At 44.8% G+C, this 18,681-nt stretch overlaps 2 protein-coding genes across 10 annotated transcripts in view; one reads left to right on the plus strand and one right to left on the minus strand.

Moving 5' to 3' along the window:
• Nucleotides 1-8,828, plus strand: part of FLT1 (fms related receptor tyrosine kinase 1) — a 176,479-nt gene extending 167,651 nt beyond the window's left edge. For both annotated transcript variants that reach the window (XM_078443807.2, XM_060637463.3), the window contains exons 30-31: nt 2,046-2,140; nt 5,727-8,828. In XM_078443807.2, coding sequence (XP_078299933.2) covers nt 2,046-2,140; nt 5,727-5,928 — 297 coding nt within the window. In that variant the 3' untranslated portion in view covers nt 5,929-8,828. The remainder of the gene's footprint in view (nt 1-2,045; nt 2,141-5,726) is intronic.
• A 5,712-nt stretch (nt 8,829-14,540) lies between these two features.
• PAN3 (poly(A) specific ribonuclease subunit PAN3) overlaps nt 14,541-18,681 on the minus strand; it is a 132,582-nt gene continuing 128,441 nt past the window's right edge. For all 8 annotated transcript variants that reach the window (XM_078444072.2, XM_078444056.2, XM_078444037.2 and 5 more), the window contains one exon: nt 14,541-17,505. In XM_078444072.2, coding sequence (XP_078300198.1) covers nt 17,365-17,505 — 141 coding nt within the window. In that variant the 3' untranslated portion in view covers nt 14,541-17,364. The remainder of the gene's footprint in view (nt 17,506-18,681) is intronic.

Genomic DNA, 18,681 nt, shown 5'->3' on the forward strand with positions numbered 1-18,681 from the left:
ATGTGAAAACAGGTAATTCTGTACTTTGACAGTGACCTAGAATTCACTGCAGGGTCCAAGTCCTCACCTGGTCATAATTTAGTCCCTTCGGTCACAGTTTAGTCAATAACTTCATGGTGGGTTTCTAAGCTTCTTAGCTATCGATGATGGAACCCTGTCTTCAGATTAATGGAGGAATCCAAAGCTGTGAGTAGCTGGGTCTTCCTGATCTAACAGAAAGCTCTCTCATAAGAGTAGCCTACCTCGGCCTTACATCCCTTCCCACTAGGGTTCTAGAGGCTGAATAGCCACGTTCCTCCCCAGCCACGATGGGAGAAGTAATCCGGAACAACCTGGCAAACCCAAGGCCCCACCCAGCTTGTACTTGGAAGCTCTGGGCCTTGAGGTTGAGAGAGTAAGGGGAGGCGAGGGAAAACCGGGCAAGAGTACACTTTGCTTCAAGACCCTTACACTCAAAGTCATCTCCAGGCCAGGTAAGTACGGTTGCCACTAAACGGGCTAGGAATGAGGAATCTCAGGACCCACCCACACTCCCGGAGTCAGACTTCGCACTGTCACAAAGTCCCCAGGGGACGGATGTGAACAGTGAAGTTTGAGAAGCACGGGTGATGCCCACGTCCCATAAAGGGCCTGGGAAACCCGCCATGGTGTGAAGGTGATGGCCACAAACCCAGTGGCCTGGAGATTAAAAAGCACCAAAAGCTTCTCAAACGCACTAGATAAAGAGGAGAAAGTGATCAAAACATTTAAAAACATGACAAATAAGTCATACAAAAGTATTCCAGTCATACAAAAGTAGCTGGAAATTTTGTTTTTCTGCTTTGGTTTTAAGTGCTAGGGAACGACACTGAGCAAAACACGGAACATTTCTCTCAACCTCAACCCTCCCCACCGGGATTCAGTGGGGACTGCAAGCTCCTTGGCTTGCTTAGCCTTGTCTACTGATGATCAAGGACACAAACACAACCCAAGGGAGACTCAAGGGTGGCAGGAACAAAGAGTCCACTCACTGGGAATGCTGCGTTAGCACAGTAGGGAAGACCTGCCTAAAACCCGATGCTAAGGATGAACCAGCGAGAAAATGGAATGTTGATGGGGGCCGGGGGGGGGGGGGGCTCAGTTGGTTGAGCGCCGAACTTCGGCTCAGGTCATGATCTCACGGTTTTTGAGTTTGAGCCCCGCATCGGGCTCTCCGCTCTCAGCCTGTTTCGGATCCTCTGTCCCCTCTCTGGCTGTCCTTCCCCACCTTGTGCTCTCTCTCTCTCTCAAAAGCAAATAAAACATTAAAAAAATCCATTAAAAAACATGGAATTGTGCTGGAAACCATGACAGCTGAGGGTCTGACAATTCCATAGGAGTCATAAGAAAAAAAACTGATTTTTAAACCATGTCTTCATAATTTCTTGGTTGTTGTTGTTTGTTTTTGTTTGGTTTTGGTTTGTTTTTTTTTTTTTTTTTTTTTTTTTTGAGAGAGAGAGAGAGTGAGTAAGCAGGGGAGAGAGAAAGATCTCAAGCAGGCTCCAAGGTCAGTGCAAAGCCCAACACGGGGTGTGATCCCACAACCCTGGGATCATGACCTGAGCCCAAATCAAGAGTCAGATGCTTAACTGAGCCACCCAGACGCTCCAATTTCTCAGAATTTTTTGTGTGGTGCATCTTCTGTGTGGCCACCAGAGAACAGCATGCCCGTAGACGATAGTCATCTGCCAAAATTCGTTTTAGTATATGTAGGCAATAATTTGTGTAAAAGTTTACTATAAAAAATGCTCACCTGTTACTTGTAGTTTTCCCTTGTGTTTAAATGCATTTCCTTCCCCTTCGGGAAGCAGGGCCTCCAAGTCACTGGGAATAATAGGCATTGCTTGCAACAAAATGTAGATTTGCCCCCTATGGAGAAAATGCTTTGTCTTAATAGGCAGGTGAGGACAGAGCTTGGGGTGACTTTGAGTGCGCAGCCAAGTATTATTCCACCCCCCCCCCCTCAGCGTGGCCCCCTCTGGGTGAGGCAAGAAGTGTAACCCTTTTTCCTCCCCGCTCCCCACCAGGATTACCAGATGGACAGTGGCTCTCTGCTGGCCTCCCCCTTGCTGAAGCGCTTCACCTGGGCTGAGAGCAAACCCAAGGCCTCACTGAAGATTGAGTAAGGAAGTTGGGGGGGGGGGGGTCTTTTCTATGATCAATCGATGGAGGGGTGTGAAGGAAGATGCTGGGGAAAATGTAATGGGGACATTTGAGGGCTACTTGCCTCCCTGAACTACAGTGTCCAGGCATTGCAGAAAAGCACGGTTTTCCCCCTCAGAAGGGCAAGAAAGAGGGTATAAAATCAGGGCCATGAGCACCAGAGCAGAGAAGGAAGCCTGGGACTTAAGAAGTGAAAACATGCAGAAAACTCCCAACAGGACAGGCAGTCCAAACGCGTGAGGCACAGTGACTCAGTTGGAAGGAGCCTGACATGCCCACCTGTGAACAGTGCCTAAGTCAGATGGAGACGTGCTCGTGGGGGCGGGGAGGGGAGCTGGCCTGCGATTACAGCCTCGGCTGGCAAAATCTGTACAGGAAGCGTCACAGCCCTGTTTTCCGGTACTAAGACATGCCATCCTGAGACGCCAACCCTTCCAAACGAAAGCTCGTTTCCTGTTGGATCCTGGCATTCCATCCCTACAGTGGCCGTCGGCAAGTACCGTTGGAATTACTTAGGCTCCGGCTTTTTATTCCACTGGCCCTGCTGTCACTTTGGCTTCTCTGTGCTAGTCTCTGCCTGGGAAGAGCACTGGACAGGCAAACTATCCATCAGGGATTCCTTCCTTCCCGCGTTCAAACGCCTGCCCTGTCTACCCCAAAGTCAAGAACCTGACCGTCTTTTCTTCAGGACCCACACACAAAACAGCTACTCGACCCTGCCACTGTAGTGTAAGAGCAGCCATCAACAACGTATAAACAAGGAGTTGTGGCTGTGTTCCAATCACCTGTATTTACAAAAACAGGTAGCCGTGGCCAGTGAGCACAAGAAAAGATGCTTAAGGCCACGGGTCATCAGGAAAATGCAAATCAGCTTCACCCCCCACTAGGATGGCTAGAACCAAAAAGTTGGAGGTGATGAAAGTCCTGTGCGTTGCTGGTGGGGATGTAAAACGGTCTGGCCACTTGGGGAAACGGTCTGGTCGTTCTTAATCAAAAAGGTTAATTAGAGTTACTCTGTGACTCAGCAGTTGCCCTCCTTAGGTACACACCCACCCAACAGAAGGAAAACTTAACGTTCACGCAAAAACTTGTACGCAAATGTTCGTAGCAGCATCGTTCATAATGACCCAAAGTAAAAGCAAGCCAAATGTCCTTCAGTTGCTGGATAAAATGCAGTAGACTCATACGATCGAGTATTATTTGCCAATAAAAAAGTACGAGGTACTGGTACATGCTACAACGTGGACAAACCTTGAAAACGTTGTTAAGTGAACGAAGCCAGTCACCGCCGACCACATGCGGTAGGCTTCCACTCACATGAAACGCCAGGCGCAGGCAGATCTGTGGAAAGAAAGTAGACCAGTGGTTGTCTAGGGCGGGGGGTGGGAAGTGTGGGAGAAGGGCAATTGGCTATGCTAATGGGTATGGGTTTTGGGGGATGACAATGGCCTGAAATCAATTGTGTTGATGGTTGCACCATCTATGAATATACTAAAAACCATTCAGCTGGACCCTTTATGTTTTTTAATGTTTATTTTTGAGAGACAGAGACAGAGTGCAAGAGGGGAGGGGGAGAGAGAGGGAGACACAGAATCGGAAGCAGGCTCCAGGCTCTGAGCTGTCGGCACAGAGCCCGACACAGGGCTCGAACTCACGAACCATGAGATCTTGACCTGAGATGAAGTTAGACGCGTAACCGACTGAGCAACCCAGGTGCCCCTCAGCTGGACACTTCAAACAGTGAACTGTATCTCAATAAAGCTGCTTAAAAACAAAACAAAGCATGCAGGTGACCAGCCCACAGGTTGTAGTTTGCTGATCTTGATCTAAGTCAAAAGATCGCTCCAAATGCCTCTCTGAGTGATATAAATCCAAAGGGTAGGAACATGGCCAGGCAAACATCTGCATAGTTTCCTGTTAACATAAGCACAATGATGATCCCAGAGTGGAGTCCCCTCAGAGGGTAACAGATTAGGGGACCCTCACAAAGAATAAGTATACACAGGAGGAAAGGAAGCAGGATACCACAACCTTTTGTTTCCTACTTTGGAACACTTACCTAGATCTTTGTGAAGGAAAACGATTGCACCCTCCAGAGATTAAAAATATAGATAATGCATGTTGGGGAGCCTGGGTGGCTCAGTCGCTTCAGCATCCAACTCTGGGTTTCGGCTCAGGGCATGATCTCGTGGTTTGTGAGTTCAAACCCTGAAACGGACAGCACGGAGCCTGCTTGGGCTTCTGTCTCTCTGTCTCTCTCAAAATAAAAAAATTTTTAAAAAGAAAATGCTGGACGTGTTCGTCCAGAACCAACCTAACTGTGGTGGCGCGTCAGGTTTCCTCGTTCTCATCCCAGCTATTAAGAAACAAACGTGAGGGCTCCCGGGTGGCTCAGTGGGGTAAGCATCGGACTTTGGCTCAGGTCATGATCTTACGGTTCGTAAGTTTGTGTCCCGCTTCGGGTGAACTCGAGTCCTGCTTCGATGAGCCCCTGCTGCTCTCGCTGCCCCCACCCTCTCTCCCCTGCAGGCTTACTTGCATATTCTCTCTCAACAAACAAACATGAATGGACAAGACAAGCTTTTCTTTCTTGTTTATCTATCTTATGCTGGATGCAAAATACAGAACCAGAAGCAAGTTTCTCCTTTGAGCCTTGCTAGTGACATAGAGTCCCGTAACTTAAAAGTTTTCTAGAACACAAACATGATGGGGAGACAACCGCACTAACCTTTTTGTATGAAGCTCTATTCATTTCTTGATGCTGTTGTAACACGCGATCACAAACTTGGTGGCTTAAAGCGAGGGAAACGTACTCTCTTGTAGTTCTGGAGGCCAGAAGCCCCAAATCAAGGTACTGGCAGAGCCACGATCCCTCTGGAAGGCCGAGGGATCATCCATGCCTCACTTTTTCCAGCTCCTGGTGTCTCTGGGCATTCCGTGGCTCGTGGCCACGTGTCTCTGCTCCACCCCCCCCCCCCCCCCCCCGCCTTCTGCGTGTGGCTGTGCATCTCCATCACCCTCTCTTACAAGGACACATGTGGTGGGGCTCAGGGTCCGCCTGGATAATGCAGGCTAAGTTCCTCTTCCGCAGATCCTCAGCTCCACCACCTCTCTCACCCCGGAAGAGAATATTCAGTCTTCTGCCATCTCGAGTGCCAGTCACAGGTTCCAGGGATTCTGGAGGCGGGAGCATTTTTCAGCCCACGATGGTAGCTAACTGGTCTAAGGACAGGGGAGGGCCATGAGTGTCCTGGAGGCATTTTCCACCTGAGATGACGGATGTGCGGTATCTGGTCACACAGTCTGCCGCCCCCCGGCCAGTGGAAGACGTCATTCTGCCGGGTGCCACCGAGCTGGGAGTAGAGGGGCAGCGTGCAGCTTTAGGACAGAGGGCATCTGCCCGGAGGTGGGGATGGGGCTCGATAACCGTCAGCTGTAGAACAGCCGTGAGCAAATGACCCGACGGGAGAGAGCGGACGGACATCAGCGTTTGTTTCCAAGAAATCAATTTTGTGCATGTGTTTTCTTTTCTTTCCTTTCTTTAGCTTGAGAGTAACCAGTAAAAGTAAGGAGTCGGGGCTCTCCGACCTCATGCGGCCTACTGTCTGCCATCCCAGGTGTGGGCACACCAGCAAAGGCAGGCGCAGGTTCACATACGACAACTCAGAGCTGGAGAAGAAGATTTCGTCCTGTTCTCCTCCCCCAGACTACAACTCGGTGGTCCTATATTCCACCCCGCCTGTCTAAAAGTTCGACACGTAGCCTTATTTCTAGAACCACGCGAGTATTTATACCCCCTGAAAACTAGCTTTTGCCAGTAGGACACATACATACGTGTACACCTTTACCTTTCCACAGGAGCAAGCTGCCTTTTGTGATTTTTTTTTAATAAGTGCTTCTTTTTCTTTTTGACTAACAAGAATGTAACCCCAGATAGAGTAATAGTGATAAGTAAAGAACACCACTGGTAAATCCTCACGTTAATTCAGTGTGTTAGAGAGACCCTTATTTCCAAGCCCAATGACTTACCTGCTCCTGCCCCCGAGACCGCAGGGCGTTCAATGATTCAGGAGATGCACCGATCATGCGAGGCAGCATGGACTCCATGGGGCCAGCCACCAGCACCCTGGAACCGGGAGGCAACGAGCCGTAAGCCGGCCCGCGCAGTGTCTCTGGGGTCCTCTAGCAGATGCAACTTCCGGGGAAGGAGGAGGAGAAGGGAGAAAGGAAGAAGCGAGCAAGGAGGACAAAAGCACTGGGGAGAACTGGCGCCGTCCTGCATGGGAAGGGAGTAGGTGAGGGCTGTCCCCCATGACACTGCAATGGCTTCCGGACCCGGACCAAACCCGGTCCACACTGAGAGCCCACCTTGGGGAGCAGACAGGACAGAGACACGAGGGGACATTTTCTGGATTCCAGCAGGCAAGTAAAGGACAAGCAATTTTTTTCTTTTTGGCAACTACAAATTTTAAAACGTTAGCTATGGGACTGGATCTATGCCCATTCCCACATATGGCACATTTTAAAATTTCTAGCACGGAGCGTGGTGCTCAGATCTGAGCCCGGACTGCAGGCCCCTCTGGCAATATACGCTGAAAACTCACCCTGAGCTCGGCTGGCTCCACGGGCACCATGGCCTTGCACTTAGCAGATTGCTCAGAGTAAGCTCACTGGAACAGGTTTGGTCTGTTAGGGTTACCTGTGGGGCTTTAAGCCACATTTTAAAAAATGTTGTCAGATTCTATTTTGAGTATTAATATATAATCAAGACACTTTTTTTTTTTTTTTTTTTACACTAACCTGTTTTGTCCAGTTAGTTATAAACGGAAGCTGAGGAGGATGAAAACAAAGAGTCCTGCGGAGGGTTTCCTCTGTACCAAAACCAGGATAGGTGGAGCGAAAGCAGGATGAGCACAGTAAAAACCCCATCTCTTTACCACCCAAACCAACTCGCGGGAACAGTTGGGGCCCAGAGGAGAGGAAGCCAATCATGTTTCCTTTTTAATGGGGATTCTACAATCTCATGCTGGTCTACTGGAAAGATGTGGAAGAGTATTAACCAATGTTTATTAAGCACTTTATGCTCCTGGAGAAAAAAGGTGATATGTAATTTATGCAAGATACTTTTAGAATTGGGACTCAGGATATTAGTTATTGAGCCATCAATAGGAGAAAAGCCTCTCTTCATCTGCTTTGGCCCTTGCCTTGGGTCTGAGAATGATGGAAATAGGGAGACAGGGTACAAAAGGGTGCCTACTCTTCAGGGTTTAAAGACCCTGGAACTCTCAGCAGGCTCTGATGCTGTGTATTTAGGACGTATGTACCTTCTAAAGCCAGTCAAAGCTGGACAGGTTAACAGTGAATTGCTGCTTCTGGTAGAGAAGAGTGTGCTTCCCTTTAGGCAAGTAACTTAACTCTAGAACCTGAAATATAATAGGAGAATCTTTACTTCCTTCCCTGTGTGTCACATTCCTGTGTCAAGGTTCTTAGTCTAAAGAGACGGGACAGTCAGCACACCCCAAAAGGAAGGAAGCAGGTGCTCCGGTGGGGGTTCTGCTGGAGAAGCGTCTGGCCAGCAGAGAAGTGAGGCAGGCCTCTCCACCAGGACCCCAGTCCAGACAAAATCAGGCCAGGGCCAGAAGAGGGGAAAAGCTTTGTTCTTCCTCGTCTTCATGTGCACAAAAACCACCTGTGACAGTCGGTGATAATATCAATGAGGTAACCAGAAGGAGGTTCAACAGGGAAAAGAAAAGAAGACCTCAATCAGCTTTGCCCATTTTTCATATCCGATAAGGATCCAGCAATGAGTGAAAACAAAAACCTTAACTATACGTACAATATCTTGATTTTGATAACCTAATTAATTCTTAATTGTTCTAAGACCTCAGTGATACCATCTTTCCAAAAGAAAAAAAATCCTCAGAATTTATGTTAATTCAGCTGCTTCAAAGACTCAGGTTTAGAGCCCACGTGAGTCCATTGGTCAAGACGGTTCCATCTAGAGTGTTAACACAGAAAGGAAAACGGAAGCTTGCAGTCAGTCCACCCAGTTGCCACGTGCTTGCCACAGACTGGTTCTTTAACCAGCACTGAATGTTAAACACTAAAAACTGAAACACTCCTTAACCCATGGTATTATTAGAACCATTTGGCATTTATGACAAACATACTTGGCACAGTCCTTTCAGGATTTGTGAGAGCATGTATGTGTAACAGTGTGGGTGGAACGGGACTGAAACCATATGGAAGTCTGTATCTAGTTAAGTCTAAGAAGCGATGCTCAGACCTTGGTTTTAGCTCGTGAAACAAATTTGTCCAAACCCTGAAAAAAATGTTATGTAGGTCTTCTAGCTGTGCCTGGTTTCCCAGCCCGTAAAGAATGTCAAACACGAACAGATACTTGCCAGTCCCTTTTCATTGCAAAAGGAGCGCAACTTGGACTGACAGTGGTAGTAACTGTATGTGTATATACGTGTGTGTGTGTTGTGCGTGACTATTTAAGGAAACTGGAATTTTAAAGTTACTTTTATACAAACAAGAATATATGCTGCAGATATAAGTAAGACTTAATTTGGTCCTACATCTCTAGTCACCATGAATGTATTTTGTATGCTATCTTCATATAATAAAATTAACTTCTGAAAACATCTACCTGTTTTCTCCAACTTGCTTATACGTGAGGAAAAAAAGGGGGGGGGGGTCACAGGTTTTTCCTTGGGGGTGGAGGGCCGGTGTCCTGGGGCATCTCCTTAAATACCAGCAGTGAAACACAGCACAAGGAAAATCCAGCAAGCCCTCTGAAGAGAGGGGCAGAGTCCTCTCTCAGTACCACAAGATGCTGCTCTAAACCATCAGGGTGCTGTAAACAGTAAATCAAAACCACAAACCAGGCACATCGCCCAGAAAACAAAACACTAAAATGAATACAATTAGAAGTGAAATGTACAGACCGAGTACAAGCACTGGCTGCAGATGGAGGTACCCTCAATGAAAGAAGAGGCGGGTTTTCCCCAACACTAATTTTCAGCTAAGAAACGATTACCATAATTACAGGATGTGTGTGCGCGCGCGTCTGTGTGTATATTAGAGGTCGTAAGCAGGAAACCATACAGAATAATTAGGCAGAAGCCTGAGACACGAGAGCTTCCCTAAGAAAAGTACACTAGCCACATACTGTTTTCTGTGAATTACGTCGTCGACACAATCATCACCGACAGACATGGAGTAAGTGACCAACAAATTGTCCTCGTAAGTGGTCATACCGTCACCTTCCTGAAAACATCACGCAGAAACTAGATTGGAGACATATGTGGGAAAACAGGTCTACTTTTTTGGGGACAAAGGCAAGAAAAAGAAAAAACGACTCCCCCTGGTAAATTTGTGGTTAACCGAAGAGGGCACACGGCGTTTTATCTTCGTGAATCAGAAATCCTTTAGAAACAGTATCGGTTTTCATAACATAAGAGTAAAGTCACTCATTTAAGCACATGATTCGAAGAATGCTCGAGGAATTGGTTCAGAAATTTTCTCATGACTCTGTTGAAACTTACAGGACATTTGGGAATTGTTTTTTTCCCCTTTTCTCCAGCAGAAGGATCTCCCAGTAAGGTTTATCGGACTCGTCAGTGTTAAACATACTACCAGACTTCTGGGTTTCACAGGCCAGGAAATTTTACAAAAATATCCTGGGTTCCAACGCAGGGATGACTAACCTTCTATTTTCTCAACGAAGGATATTTTAAGGGAGAAAAACACAAAACCAAAACAACCAGAGGCCACAAATACCCTATTCCTTGAGCTGGGTGTGGTACACAGGTGTGTTCACTTTGTGATACTTCATGGAACTATGAACTTATCTGCAAGCTTGTATGTGTGTACTATTCTTCGATACAAGATTATTAAAAGGAAAAAACATTTAATGCCACAGTTTTCACAGATGACCAATTTAAGAGAGTATGGGCTTCCTCTCAGACGAAAATATATCCACATCACGTGCCAGCAGCTAGTCTAAGTGCTTTGAGGAATAAAACTCAATTTCCAAAGCAATCCAATGTGATTGGTACTATTAGTTATGCCCACATCGATGGGGAGACTGAATGAAGTAATCCAAAGAGCACTTCAAAATCTCACCATCACATCTACCACTGGCCTGCACCTGTAACCACATGCTCTGCCTTCCTTTCTGGAGGGTCCATCCAAAACCTGTCCCGGCACGCCTGATTCCTCCCTGTACTCAAGGACACAACTCCAGCAATTCACCGCTCCCTCACCCCCCATCAATGTGTCCCTCTCCCATCAGATCACACAAACATGCTCTTACCCCTCCCATGTTACAAAAACCAACAAACAAAACCTTTCATCCCCACTTGCCTCTTCAGCCACCGCCCCATTTCTTTATTCTTTACAGCAAAATTCCTTGATGTAGTTAGTCTCCATTTCCGAGTTCACCCCCTCAAGTACTCTGAAACCCACTCAAACCTGGCTTTCAGTGTCACTCACTGAAACCGCTTTTGATAAGGTTGCCAGTGACGAGTGACCTGCAAATTGCTAAATGCAACAGCCAATTTTCGGTCTCAATCTTTGTTGACTCATCAATTTGACCCTTATTCTTGAAAATACCTTTTTTACTTTGATTCCAGGACATCAAACATTTTTCTTCCTATTTCACTGGTCATTTCCATCCCTCTTAACTTCTCTTCTCTCTTCTCTGACCTTTGAGCACTGACTGTTCCAACTCCCCCAGGGCTCTGTCCTTGGACCTCTTCTCCTCTCCGGTTATGCTAACTCCCTTCATGATCTCAACCAAGTTCAGGGCTTTAAATGACATCTGTATAATGACTTGCAAACTACACGTGCAAAGCAGATCTCTCCCCCAGACTCCAAACTCACTTGTATGCCAGTATTAAATTGAGCATCTCTTAGGCTGCGGCAGACCGTATTTTCCAAAAATAGTGGCGACCACAATCTCCCATCCCACATGACCTTTGGCAACATGCTCTTGCCACTTCCCCATCGAATTCTTCTCCCCTAGAATCAGACAAGCCTTTGTGACTCACTTGCAATCAACAGAATGTGGCAGAAGTGACACTGCATGGCCCCGAGGCCAAGTCAGAAAAGATCATGCCCTTTCCACCCGAGGCTCCTGGTACACTCATTCTCCAAAAGCTCCCGCTAGAGACCCAGTGGCCGTGACTGGAGAAGCCTGAGCCACATGGTGGGCCCACGTGTAGGTGCTTCCACGGACAGTCGCCGGCTGAGCCCAGCCTTTAAGTCATTCAGTCTGGGTGCCAGATCGGAATGATTTCAGCCCCCAACCACTGAAATTTTCCCAGCAGAGGCCCCAAACACAATGGAATAGAGATAAGCCATCCCAGCTGTGCCCTGTCCAAACTCCTAACCCACAGAATTCCTGAGAACAACAAAACGGTTGTTGTGTTAGGCCATTAAGTCTGGAGTCACTCATTAAAAACAGCCAGCAGCCACAACAAATGCGTAGTAAACATCTTAAACTGAACAGGTCAGACCAAACTCCCAATTGTCTTTCCTCGCTCCTGTGTCCTTCTTGCCCACCCTCCAAACACACCCTTTTCTAGAACGCTCTCTTCCAATTTAATAGAATCCTCCGTCCTGCCCAGCAGAGGGTCAAAATCAGAACAGTGACTCTGACTTCTTTTTTCACTCCATATCCAATAACTGGGACATCCTTTTGGCTCAGTCTTTAAAACACATTCAGAATCAGGCACGTGGGTGGCTCAGTCGGTTAAGCGTCCCACTCTTGATTTCGGCTCAGGTGTTGATTTCAATTTGTGACATGGAGCCCCGTGTTCAGCTCTGTGCTGACAGGATGGAGCCTGCTTGGGATTCTCTGTCTCCTCCTCTCTGCTTCTCCCCTGCTGACCCGCTCTCTAAAAATAAATAAATAAACTTAAAGAATAAAAAAAGGGACGCCTGGGTGGCTCAGTCGGTTGAGCGTCCGACTTCGGCTCGGGTCATGATCTCGCGGTCCGTGAGTTCGAGCCCCGTGTGGGCTCTGTGCTGACAGCTCAGAGCCTGGAGCCCGCTTCGGATTCTGCGTCGCACAGCCCCTCCCCGCCACCGTCCCTGCCCCGCTTGCACTCTTTCTCCGAAAAAATAAACATTTTAAAAAAGAATAATAAATGAAGTTAAATATATTCAGAATCCAGTCACTTCGTGCCACCTCTGCCACCCGAGTCCAAACCCCCATCATCTTTCACTTGAAAGATCACGAGAGCTTCCTAACTAGTAACCAAAGTGATCCTTTTTAATTGTACCAGGTTATTCTCCTCACAACCTTTCTTCTCTTTTCCATGTAAGCACCAACATGGTCTTACGATGCTCTACAAAGCACCACCCCCTTCCCCATTACCTGATTTCACTTCCCACCTAGTCCCATTGGCCCTTACCCTTACTCTAGTCACACTGGCCTCCTTGCCATTCCTCAGATATGCCTGGCACATTCTCTGACCTGGAATTCTTCTCCTTCCCATATCCACCTGGCTGGCTCCTTGCTCAAATACCACCTTCTCCATAAGACCTACTACCCAGATCATCCGATCTGAAATTCTAGCACCACCACATTCCCCACGTCGAGAGCTGCAAGATTAAACACGCACAGGATAACCAATTAAATTTGAATTTCACACAAGTAACTTTTTAAGACAAGCATGTCCCATGTAATACTTGAGACCCCCTTAACGCTAAAAAAGAAGCGACCCGTGGTTTACCTGAAATTCAAATCCAGCTCCGTGTTCTGTATTTTTGTGCGCTAAATCTGGCAACCCTACCCACGTCCTTGACTCTACTCTACTCTTTCCATAGCCATTGTTACCTCTTAACGTTCTACGCGTACTCTGTCTTCTTCCTGCTAGAATGGAAGCTCTGTAGGAACCGAAAGATCTGTCTGTCATGGTTAGAGTTGTTCTGTTGATTCCTCTAGGGCAGTGCCTGTCACAGAACAGGCATTTGGTAAATATTTCATGAATGAGCGAATCCAATGCATTCATTGCACTGAGTGGGATGTCAGAATCTTGTTCTGGCAAGCCGGTTTCTTAACCACCATGCATACTGTTTTTAACAAATTTTAAGGACGTGAGTTTTAAAGGTCTTTCTTCACTGCCCCTCTTGCCCCAAACTCATACAGAAGGACATTTTACAGACATAGCCCGAACTGTGCACGTGCGAAAGGTAGAAGGAAAGGGGAAACACCTGTTTTTGACCATTCAGAGCACAGGCCGTGAAAACAACAGAGCCATTTTATCCCCATTGAACAGATGTAACACTGGCCTAGCTTACACAATATTTTAATGTGTTTCGTGTTTTCCCTCAAGAAATCTAAATCTAAAAGAAAGATCCCCCCAAAACATCCTCCATCCGAGGCAGACTAGTCTCCCTTCTTCCCCATGAACCTACAGTGGTCATTTTGATTTGCCACCGGATCCACTGGGTTTTTTTTTTTTTCTTTTTCAAGACCCTTCTACACTTATTCTCGCTCTTCTCCGAATTTCTAAAAGCAACTCACTAGTTCCTGCAGCTAAAAATAAACCCTCCTTCCTCTTTAAGTACCCCTCAATTAGGTCTCCAGTCCCTTATCACTTTCTATTCTGTTTTTCAACTTTTCACTTCAATACAGTACAGGAAATAACCACAATAAACACTAAGTACTCAGATTCAACAAGTATGAATGTTTCTGCCATTAAAAAAAATCTACCTTCGGGGTGCCTGGGTGGCTCAGTGGGTTAAGCGTCCAGCTTCGGCTCAGGTCGCGCTCTCACTATGCTATTCCTGAGTTTGAGCCCGGGGTCAGGCTCTGTGCTCAGGCCAGGCCTGGAGCCTGTTTCAGATTCTGCGTCTCCCTCTCTCTCTGCCCCTCTCCCGCTAGCACTCTTGTCTGTCTGTCTCGCTCTCAAAAATAAACAAACATTAAAAAAAAATATTTAAAAAAAGAAAAAAAAACAAACCAAAAACGAACCTACCTCATAGTCTGAATAATGTTTCCGGAGGACTTGGCGGGAAGGGTACTCTTCACCTGTACAGTAAATTACCCAAGTACTGAATCAGAGGCTAGCCATATCTTCTTCCTAAACTACACTGTAAGCCATGTGTTATATAGAAATGTTTGGGTAGAACTATGTACTTCATAAATAACAAGTACAGGTATCTGCATTCTCAGTACCCAAAATAGATCCAAGTAGGCATTTAGCAGATATCCGGTAAACTAATGAATAAACCTGCCACCACCGATTCCTCCAAACACACAGGAAATGTTCGGCCTTTTAAATCCTGGACATAAGACAAACTTAACCTTGTGAAATGAACTGGTACCCCCCAAAAGGACAAACTTCTCTGTAATTCTTTATTAAAAATATTGCTGTACACATAGAGACTGAAAACAGGATTAAAGGTGAATAACCCATATTGGGGTCATGACATTAGAACTTAACATACTGGTGCTTTTAGGGAAGTTGTTGACATCCAAACCACAGAACCAAGGTCAAAAGCAAAATACAAAGGTACCCTCAAAAATATTTACAATGAAGTAAATACACTAACAGAATTTAAAATAGGTACAAAAAATTGAAATGACCAACGTTACATGATTTCAAGGGTTGTCCTTTCTGTGCTTTGATCTGTCATAACAGGAAGGTGTGGGAAGTTTGTATCCTTAATTTGACTACTCTCAGATATTACAATCTTCCTATGAATTAAAAAGACTACCTTTTAGACAACCTCTTAAGTGGAATTACACTATGGAAAAGAGGGCTCCCCCAAAAAACACCTAAGCAGAACTAATAAGAGTTCTACTGGAAACCATTCCCAATAAAAACTAAATGAAAAATAAATATAAAACAAAGCTTAAAAAAAAGATGTATTACCTGACACCAACTGTTTTCTGGCCGACAATATTTACTCATGAAAACAGATCAGCTGTCCACCTTTATATTCAAGCCAAGTCCTGAGGTTACTAGGGGCTGAAGCAAACTAGCACTTAGGATGCAAACATTCTTGGGTTTGTGATTTGAACCTGCCTTGCAGAGGGAAGTTTGCTGGTCGATACAGGATGAGAAATTCAAGCCCTATTTTACCCCTGCCCTTCCTTATTAGCTTTCACAAAACATTGGTCCACAAATTAAATTTTCAAAAAGTTCCCAGACCCCAAAACTAAAATAGATGATCCCCTTTCATTTTCAAAGAAAACAATATTGGAAAAAATCTCCAGCCCGCTTATAAATTAAGCATTTCATATTTCTTCTAGAATACAAGTAGTTCTTTTTTGTACAAAAGAATCACAATATGATTTGTCAAAAAACATATAAAAAGACAGCTGCTCTTCCTCAAATACATGAGCTAATGATAAAAGACTTTTGCATGTTAATGTCTCCAAGTTCTTGTTCCTTTTACATAAAAAAAGAACATTATGGTGGCAAATGTTAATCATCCTTTGAACAGTGAACATTATGTTCTCGTAAAATCCATCCAGATCAAATGCAATAATTGATTTTCTTTTGACCTCAACAACTGATGCTACCAAACGTGGACTCAGACACACTTGTTAAAATGTGTAAAGCATGTCTGTAGTCTTCAAAGCTTTCAGGTGAAGAGAGGTGTTTTTTTCTTGATGCAAATCTCAAGGCAGAGAAAATCATTTTAAAGCTTATAAAAAGTGGACAGAGAAATATTAAAAACTTCTCTGAAAACTACAAATATGAGCAATTATTAAAATTGAAGACCGTAACATCAGTTGCAAGCGCTTGGAAGTCTTTCCTGACCTTCTGAGTTTCCACGTTTTCTTCATAGTTGCATGGTGAGCACCCAGTGCTAGTAAAACATTCAGTGCTGGGAAAGGAGACAGAGTCTTCATTACTGTGTTTTTGTGAAAGAAAACTCCTATGTATTTGGCAGTCTTCAGTATCAAAGAGTAGGTGTGTCATTAACTAGAAATTCCACGAATACCCAAGTTTGGCAACAACTGCACGTCCGAATATTAAGAAAGTTAAGAGGAGGAAAATTCCAAACTTTTGAGATTGACTTATTCAGGAATATCCCACATAGTGAAGTTATTATCAAAAGTACTATTACTTTGGGCTAAGCAGTGACTGCAAAGGCACAGCAGATTGTTATCCCTCCAGATTCAGGCTGTAAAACTTCAGAAAGCTCTCGATGCCAGACCACTGCTGTGTTTCGTTCACCTTCCGAACAGCGTCTCTGTGTCTATATCCAGTGTAAAGTACCATAATAAAGCTGTGGTTCCAAGAACAGAACTTTATACAAAAAAAGCAAACTGGAAATAATCTAAAGCAATATACTCCTGAACTTCAGGCCTCTAACGCAATTTACCTTTTTTCCCATTAAAAAAAAAAAAAAAGTTGCATAAATGTTAAGTATGTCTGACGAGCAGGGAAACACCTTTTTAAGAAAAGACTCTGGATGAACCTGGAGCCCAGAGCTCTGTGTGCTCCTGTGTGTAAGTTCCTGTGTATCCAATCCTTAGTCATAAAGGATTTAAGTCTACTAATAGGGGAGTTCGTATCCCACAATCCACTGACCTCTCTTTTGTCTGTTCTTAAAAACAAAACAAAACAAAAACCCCAAAATCTCCACTTGAACTAACAGCGGTGGCAGACAGAGCTTGCACCCAATACTCTTACAAGGATTATACACCACACCGTGCTTCTGTGAAACCATTTACCTGGTCCATTACGTCGGTCAGGGCAACCCATCCCCCAAAGAGCCGATGCCGCAACCCTCAGTGACAAAAATGCTGCCCATCGTTGTTTCCCAAAAATGTCCTGGCAAACAGTTTCCCTTAGTGAGTAAGTATACAATGTGGCAAAAGTTCCAAGATCAGAAAAAAGTCTTTAAAAAATTAAAATTAGTGCATACACAAGGGGAAAAACACAACAGCCGGAACGCCATTCACCTGATGGCGCTCCTTGATCCAAAGTATTCTTCACAGATCCGGCCCCCGTGGCAGCCACAGCTCTAGGCTAAGTGGGACATTCTTCCTCTCGGGTAGCAGTGTACCTGACTGAAGTGCAAGCAGCCTGCTCATCTCCTGTCGGGTTTCCCAAATGTGGAAGGAGAGGATGAGACCAGTTCAGCTGGAGTGCAATTTGCTATCGGGTAAGGTCCTCAGCCGTGTCCTGCGTGCTTCTTCAGCCAATACTACAACTGCCCATTCGCAGCTGCAATCAGTTCCTGGAAAGTGTTTTCGAAGCAGCGCTTTAAGTCACTGTAAGTCACCACAAGTACGCTCTTCTCGTCTCTGGAAATGAGGCTTATTTTTTCTGGCACGCCAGCATCTAACTGAAACAGACGGAGACGCAAAACACGAAGTTCATACCAGGCACGAGACGATCCACTTTATCTACTTTAGGACAGCTTCTGCCACACTGACAAATATTTTAAAAATTTCTGTGCTGTGCCCTTCTAGATACACACGCTCGTCAGTGTGCACACTTCTCAACGGGGATGTTTTTTAAGCAGTCCTGTGTTTCCACCTAGCTTCCATACTTCATACCTGTTTGCATTATATTCCATCCTTTAATTATTCCCCCAATACTTTCCGTTTTTGTTGCTCTGTTTTGTTTTGTAAAGTAAGCTCCACGCCCAATGTGGGGCTTGAACTCATGACCCAGAGATCAAGAGCCACATGCTCTACCCACCGGGCCAGCCAGGTGCCCCAATATATTCCAGCTTTTTGGCATGACGAATTCTAGTGCGCCGAACACACTCGTCTACTTAATTTTTTTTCTTCCGTGGAATTACTTCCTTAGGAGAAACACTTACAAATATCAACAATGAGCCAAAAAGTACAAATAATTTTATGGCTGAACACATAGGGCTAAACTGCTGTCCAAAGGGCATCAGAAACCACTGATTTATGAGTTGTACCAATTTACAAGCAGCTCCCTATCAAATGCATGCCTTGATATTTTTATTTACATTTTCAGGTATTACCAAATGTTTTCATACATTTACGTATGTTACTTCCACTTGTGTGAATGCCAGTTTATGATCTTTACCCATTTATCTGTCAAGATTTGGTAGTAATATTTTAATGAGGTCTTTATAAAGCATTTATACTAATCCTTAGTCCATCAAATAAATTATCTTGCTAGGTTTTCCCTTTTTTGGGTTAGTTTTCAATGTACATTTTCCTTCCTTTTCACTCATTCATTCATTAAAATGTTTACAAGTTACTAATTCCGAACGTTCAAACTTTCAAATCACTTTACCAGCTTAATTTGTTGTAATTCCCACCAAAATACGCTATGTAAAGCTTTAATTTTTAGATCACCAATATGGCCATCCATGCTTTTTAATTTGTTACACTCTTCCCAAACTTAGAAAATTACCACATTTTCAGATTTGGGATAAATTTTATTTACTCCTAGTTATTTTATGAAGTCAAACAGAATTTTCAAGTTTTTAATTATCCTCACATTCATTAAATAATCTTCACTTCAGATACCTATCTGT

The sequence above is a fragment of the Panthera onca genome, chromosome A1 (genome assembly GCF_046562875.1).
Source record: "Panthera onca isolate mPanOnc1 chromosome A1, mPanOnc1 haplotype 2, whole genome shotgun sequence".
NCBI classification, from domain to species: domain Eukaryota; kingdom Metazoa; phylum Chordata; class Mammalia; order Carnivora; family Felidae; genus Panthera; species Panthera onca.